This window comes from Dipodomys spectabilis, unplaced genomic scaffold (assembly GCF_019054845.1).
Source record: "Dipodomys spectabilis isolate Male_0828 unplaced genomic scaffold, ASM1905484v1 ptg000137l, whole genome shotgun sequence".
NCBI classification, from domain to species: domain Eukaryota; kingdom Metazoa; phylum Chordata; class Mammalia; order Rodentia; family Heteromyidae; genus Dipodomys; species Dipodomys spectabilis.
The window spans coordinates 11,582,150-11,589,268 of NW_024870814.1; the positions used below are offsets into that span (position 1 = coordinate 11,582,150).

The 7,119-nt window shown below is 40.0% G+C and overlaps 2 gene segments (V, D, J or C); both read right to left on the minus strand.

Moving 5' to 3' along the window:
• Nucleotides 1–6,916, minus strand: part of LOC122116814 — a 474,299-nt gene extending 467,383 nt beyond the window's left edge. The window contains 1 exon segment of the V gene segment in view: nucleotides 6,858–6,916. Coding sequence covers nucleotides 6,858–6,912 — 55 coding nt within the window.
• Nucleotides 686–1,177, minus strand: LOC122116718. The segment is given in 2 exon segments: nucleotides 686–986; nucleotides 1,111–1,177. Coding segments are annotated over 2 exon segments (336 nt in total).
• Nucleotides 6,917–7,119: the final 203 nt, after the last annotated feature.

The following is a 7,119-nucleotide window of genomic DNA, read 5'->3' on the forward strand; positions in this document are numbered from 1 at the left end:
TTGTCAGTCATAGGCCTTGAACTCAGGGCCTGGGCACTGTCCCTGAGCTCTTTTGCTCAAGGTTAGCACTCTAGCACATTAAGTCACAGCCACCCTTCTGTTCTTCTGGTATTTACATGAAGATAAGTGTCTCAGAGCTTTCTGGCCTGGCTGCCTTTGAACCAGATCCTCAGATCTCAGCTTCCTGTGTCTAGGATTATAAGCATGAGCCACCAATGCCCAGCACAACCTCATTTTAAAGAAGGACCTGAGGAGTCATGATGGGTCAAGACAAGGTCAGGCTGAATCTTGAATCTCAGACTTAGAAGGGAATTCACTAAGCAAATGGGTGCAACAGTGTAAAAGGAACAAAGGGAGGGCAAATGCCTCTCTTGTGAGGCCTTCCAAGTGGAAATCATATCCCCTGGATACCGTATTCCAGATACGCTGAAGTACAGATCTGTGTTCTTTTTATGACAACAGAAGCCTTGTCTGAATGATGACTGTGAGTCTGAGATTGAAGAAATACAGTTAAGATTGAAAGGATTGTAATTGACCACCTCGACCAAATCCCCAACTGAACTTCTGCGCCTGGCTGTTGCTGCAAAGCACTGTCAGCAGCTGAAACCACAAGGAGAAGCAGCGGGGGCAGCCCAGCCTGTCACTTCTGCTTCCCTTGGAGGTTTATGTTATGGCTTGTACCACTGTGGGAGGGTAACTATTACTCTATTGACAGCAATAAGTTGCAAAGTCTTCAGGCTGAAGGCTGCTGATTGTGAGGGTGAACTCTGTCCCAGATTGGCTCCCACCGAACCTGGATGGCACACCGGATTCCAATCTGTATGCCCAGTAAATCAAGAGTGTAGGAGCTTTTCCTAGTTTCTGCTGATACCATTGTAAATTATCGCTAATACCCTGACTGGCCTTGCAGGTGATGGAGACTCTGTCTCCTACTGATGCAGACAGAGAGGATGGAGACTGGGTCATCAGAATGTCACAATTGGTACCTGATAATGGAAACAAAAGACAAATATCCACCCAATTAGTTATACTGTGAGAACTTCCATGAAGACCCAGGCTTCTAGACCTAGACTTCTCCCACAGGGTGGAAGAAGTGCTGTCCTTCCTTACCTGAGAGCAAGAGCAGCAGGAGCCCCAGGAGCTGGGCAGGGGCCCTCATGTCCATGGTATGTGCTGACTGGAACTGACTGATACACAGAATTTGAGCAGCCTTAAAGAAATTCTCAGGCCAAGTGGGCTGTGCTCTGGGCTCATGCAAATCCTCCAACTGCTAGGCAAAGCAACAGAGCCAGCACAGATGCAAGGTGGTGGAAATTGAGGTCAAAGCCCAGAACTAATGTTATCATGTGTCCCAATGAGACCTGCACATTACAAATTTGTCCTTGAAAATTTTTTTCCAAAGACAGAACGACTCTTTTACTGTTTTTTAAAAAGTTTATTTTTATGGGTTGGGAAGGTGGCTCAGTGGTAGAGTGCTTACCTCACATGCATGAGGCCCTGGGTTCGAATCCTCAGCACCACAGAAGCAGAAAAATCTGGAAGTGGCACTGTGGTTCAAGTGGCACTGTGGCTCAAGTGGTAGAGTGCTAGCCTTGAGCTAAAGAGCTGAGGGACAGCGCCCAGGCCCAGAGTTCAGGCCCCATGACCAACCAAAAAAATTAAAAAGTATATTTTGATTTCAACATGATCTATATTAGGATATTTGCAATAGCTTTTTCATGTGAGTCACTCAGAAAAAAAATCAGAATGAAAATAATTTTAGAAGACTGCTGCCTTGGCACCAGATATCTGAGTTTTTTGTTTTTCTGCCCTACCCCAAATTGTAGTTAATCATAATCTTCATTACCCAGAAGTTGATAAGCAATAACCCTGATCATAGGTAGGTAGTTGGCTAGGTAGAAGTAGATAGGTAGGAATGTATGGAGTTAAGGAAGTAGAAAAAAATATTAAAAAATTAAGATAGTTTAAAGCAAGGAAGCAAGGATACAAGGAAGGAAAATCTAGATAGCTACCTAAGTAGCAGGATGGATTTAAATTTTTTTAAATACCATGTTAAAACAAAGCAAGTGCAAAAAAAAATCATGATCTGCAATGTAGAGACCAGCCCATGGTGTTTGCATTGCTGCCCTGTGCACTCCTGATGAATGGTTGCTTTTCTTCTCTTTTGAATGTTCTTTCTCAAAGCCTCCCTCCAAGTCATTTCTCATAAGATTTTTTTTTTTTAAATTTTCAACCTCATATGAAGGAAAGAACTTGGTTCTATTTCTTGCTTTGTAACAATTATTCTTTTCAACACCAGTCATTTTCTAAGCTTTTCAGTGCAGGATATCTCCTATCTTTATTATCTGAAACCGTGGTCCCTCAGAAACTATGTTGTGCTCTAAACCATGGGCTCACACTTACTTTAGTCTACTCCATTCCATACGTGTGAATATCCCTATATCTCCCTCCAGATTCTCTAGTGTCTAAGTGATGGTGTTTTCAACGAAACACAATGAGGCACAAACAGGCAAACAAATGGGGTGAAATGCAACATGACCAAGACTGAGGATGAGGAACTGGAGCCACACAGTATGCAGAGGACATCTCCGGGCAGTTAGGACAAAGACCACAGGCAGTGAAGCTAGAGTGAAGTGAGGAGTGTCTCCACATGGAGTTTATTCCTTACTATGTCCAAACAAGAGCAGAAACTGGATGGCCATTTGGAAAACTTTTACTTACACTTGGCTGAAAAGTGTGACAATGTATGAAATGGGTGAGAACTAGAAAAGGAAATATGTCTCCTAGATGTGGCTCTGATACAATAAAAAAATGTACGTTTGCTCATCCTCCTCTGCTCATGACATGAAAGCCTAGAAATCCCTTGGAATTTGAGAGAGAGAGAGAGAGAGAGAGAGAGAGAGAGAGAGAGGGAGAGATGCTTTGGCCTGGATGTGAATAAAGACTGAAATCCAACAATCTTTGTTACAGTGTTCTCTCTATGAGGGAAGCACAGGTAATATGCCCCGTGAGGATAGATAACCACATGGCATTGCCTCCTAGGACATGTTTTCTCTGAAAGTTCAGTTAGTGAGGCTGAACCTAATCTATGAAATGTGATGGGAATCAACATCCTCAAAACTGAACAGCACACCAAATGATACCTGAGAATTAAGAAGACAAAATCAGTGTTTTAGAGAAGCAAGTGTCCACTCTACAATTAGGGACCAATTCTGTTAATCAGAGGAAGAAAAGGTTAGTCATAGCACTAAAAAGCGTTATTGAGAATCTTGGGGATATAAAAGACTAATGTTTCTTTCTCTTTTTTACCCTCAAATGCTTCCCTTTAAATAAATGGACAGGCTACTTTTTTATTGAAACACATGATGAATATAGTAAAAATATACACCCTGCTAAAAATAGGTCTGTGTTGGTTTATATAGATTTCATCAGACAGTAATCATCTCAATGACCAGTGTGTACTGCTTCTAGCTGTGAACACATGATGGATTAGAAAACCACTGCCTTTGGATAACTGGCCACTAGTGAGCACACAGTTGAGTTTAATTTCCATGAAATATAATTGTTCAACTGTTCAACTTCTTGTCTACTTCTCTGTTCATTATGATAAGTTAGAAGAAGCCCAATACCATGTGCCCTGATTAAGGACATTACTGAAAGTGGGAGAATACACTCGGGACTTGTGACTCAGACCTGTGATTCTAGCTATTCAGGAAACTGAACTGTAAGGATTACAGGTCAATGCCAGCTCACACACACAAACCTCTGTGAGACTCTTAGCTCCAACTAACCAACCAAAAGCCAGCAGTGAAACTGTGGATCAAGCAGTTCAGTGCTATCTTTGAGCAGAAAACCTCAGCCACAGCATCCAGGCCTTAAGTTCAAAAGCCACAACAACATTGAAAAAAGGGATGAGAATCCCAAAGGAGTAAGTTAGGAACAGCCATAGAAACAGTATTATAATAAGTGAAGTAAGCAAAGCCCAAAGAAACATAGGTCTGATGGTTTCCCTTATTTGTAATAACTAGTATATGTCTGAGTCAAGCAGAAAAGGTCAGATAAGTTGATGGTAGGGAAATGAAATCCAAGATAAGTATTCAAATGTTTTTTTTTCTTTCATGTGATTGTTTCTAACATATTTTTATAAGATGATTTCTTCGTTGCTTTGTATGTCCCTCCCCCACAATATAACTCCTGCTTTGACTGTATTTGATCTTGGTATAATTTGTGGAGGGGAAGGGAAAAAACAAATCGTTTAAATAGGGGTACATGTGGACCCATTGCAACAATGTGATGTACAAGTTGTTATGTCGAAAAACGAACTTTACAACTTTGGTTGGTGGGGGAAAGATCGGTTGGGTGTGTGGGGGGGAGATGGGAAGGGATGGGAAGGGAAAACAAAGGAGGAGGCAACAGTGCTTGATAAGAAATGTACTCGTTACTTTGCCCATGTAATTGTAACCCCTCTGTATGGTATTTTCACAATAAAAAATAATAATAAAAGTAAAAGAGAAAAAAGAAAAATAGAAACAGTATTTGTTCATTTGATTTCTGCCAGTCTCATTAAAATGAAAATTCTGTGCGATCATTGTTTTTCTTTGATATACTCAAGACTTCACTGTTGGCGAATGTTCATAATAACTATCATTGTATAACATTAAATAATTCCTTTGATGATAGGAATAAATGAACACCTGTACAACTTGAGACCTGCTGCTGTTTCACCTTTTACCACTAGGGAGAAGAGTGGAATCTTAGAAGTGTCAGTGACAGGACTTGAGCTGGTTCAGGATAGTCTGGCTGACCTGAGTAGCAGTGACAAAGATGGCTCCTGAGCATGTAGTGACTCAAGGTTCTGCAGTGGTGCTTGTACTGAGAGAGATATCAGAAGTCTGCTCTGATGTCTGGAACTGATATGTACTGAAGAAGAGGAACTTAAACATGACTTTAAAACTCAAACAAGGGGCTAAGACAAAGCCATGAACCCTGCACTCTGTTCTCATCCTGTCCAATGACTTAAATATTTTGCATGAGGTAACACAAGAAGTAATGCATACCTTATTTGTGTAATCAACTATTCTGGTACCAACCATATCATGTTTCACATGGTGTATCAGTTGGAAGAGTTTCGTTAATGTTTAATGTGTTTAACTACTGAAAATTTTGGTGAATATTAGTGAGAATCTTGCACTTACTATGCCCAATCCTGACCATTCACAGTCTCACAATGACAATTCTTGGGAAAACTCCATTTTTGTCTCCTTTCCAAGATGTACTGTATTTGCACTTTTCTTTCACATCATCTCATCTATTCAAATGACCAAAAACCAGGTTACACTAAAGCCACCAGCAGGACCATATACATAAATTCTGATGCCCCTCGGTGGATGAATGGAACAAGAAAATGTAGTATTTATATACACATTTGAACTCTATGCTTCCATCAGAATGAATGATATTGCCTAACTCACAAGAAAATGGAAACACCAGGAAACATAATACTAAGAAAAGAATCCAGAACCAAAGAAACATAAACTGCATGTTTTCAACTCATTTTTAATAGCTAGAATGTGCCTATAAATCTACCATGAAACCCAATGGATCGTACAAGAGAGATGAATGCACCTGGAAATAATTAAACAGTCATCTAAACATCCACACAGTGAGAACAAAGGAGGATATCTTAGGAAAGGATCACAAAGGCTCAAAAGCTGTGTGCATATGATCATATAGAATGATCCTTGTCAAAATGAACTCCAGGCCATGGAAATAGAGCTTTTTAATTGAACTGCTTGCACTTTTTCTTTCTTTTCTTCTTTCCTTTTTTTTCGTTTATTTCCTTCTGTTGCTTTTAATTTCTATACAATTTTTCATATATATATAACGTGTATATATATATATATATATATATATATATATATATATATGTTTACCTTATTTAGGGAGAGGAAGATGAAGTACAAAAATGGTGGAACAAAAAGTGAAGCAATTTAGCACTGAAACCTACTAGACATCATGTCGGAAATGAAGTATAAAACTTTGGCATGAGGGAAATTAGAAGGGAAAAAGCTGTGATAATGAGGGGGGGAGAGACACTGTTCAAAAGGAAATGTACTCATTATCTGATTCATGTTACTGTAACCTCTCTTTATATGACCTTTACAGTAAAATTTTAAAAAATTAAAAACTGTTAAAAAAGTAAATAACAAGTTAGAAATAAATATGTGGTTTGGATAAATAACAGGAAGCATTCATAGATTAAAGTATGTTTAGGTCACTTGCATATGCTCTAGACTTTGGCTAGACAAATATTGGAGCAAAGGGACAAGTTCTATACTGTATTAATGAGATTCCAAATACAGAGAGACCTGTTCCCCATCTGGCTTCTAGTGGAATGTTCATCATACTAGACACACTTCTGTTCCTTTGGGAGTTTTATGTGATTACTTGTTTAACTGTGGGAAGTAAAGTCATGTTGTTGACAGTAATAAGTTGCAACATTCAGGCTGCAGGCTACTTATGGTGAGAGTGAACTCCAGCCACATCTATTACCAGTGATCCTTGATGGGACCTCAGATTGCCACCTGGTTTCTCTAAGTATCAGGAGGTCAGGAGGTTTCCCTGGTGTTTGCTGACAACCGTTTTAATTAAGTGCTAATCCCCTGACTGGCCCTCCAAGGGATAGTGACATTTTCTCCTAGAGATGCAGACAGAGATGGCACTGGGTCATCTGGATGTCACATCTGGTACCTGATACTGAAAAAACAAAATCAATAATAATTCATTTATTGGAAGATTTCCTTGAAGAAGCCTAATTTACCATGTGTTGAGGAAATCTAGGCATTGTCTTCCTTTACCTGGGACCCAGAGCAGCAGGAGTACCAGGAGCTGAACAGGTGCCCTCATGTCCATGCTGTGTGCTCACTGATACAGCTGGTACTGACTGCTGCACAGGGTCGTTCTAATGCACTGTGTTGTGTTCTAGGCACATGCAAATCAGCAGGGGATAGTAAGGTGGCAAACAATCCATAATGTGTCCAGGTTTCAGTAAGGTCTACCTAGCAATAGTAGTACAGCTGTGCTAGCAGAAAATGGTTGTCCCTTGAATCCAGGGAACCA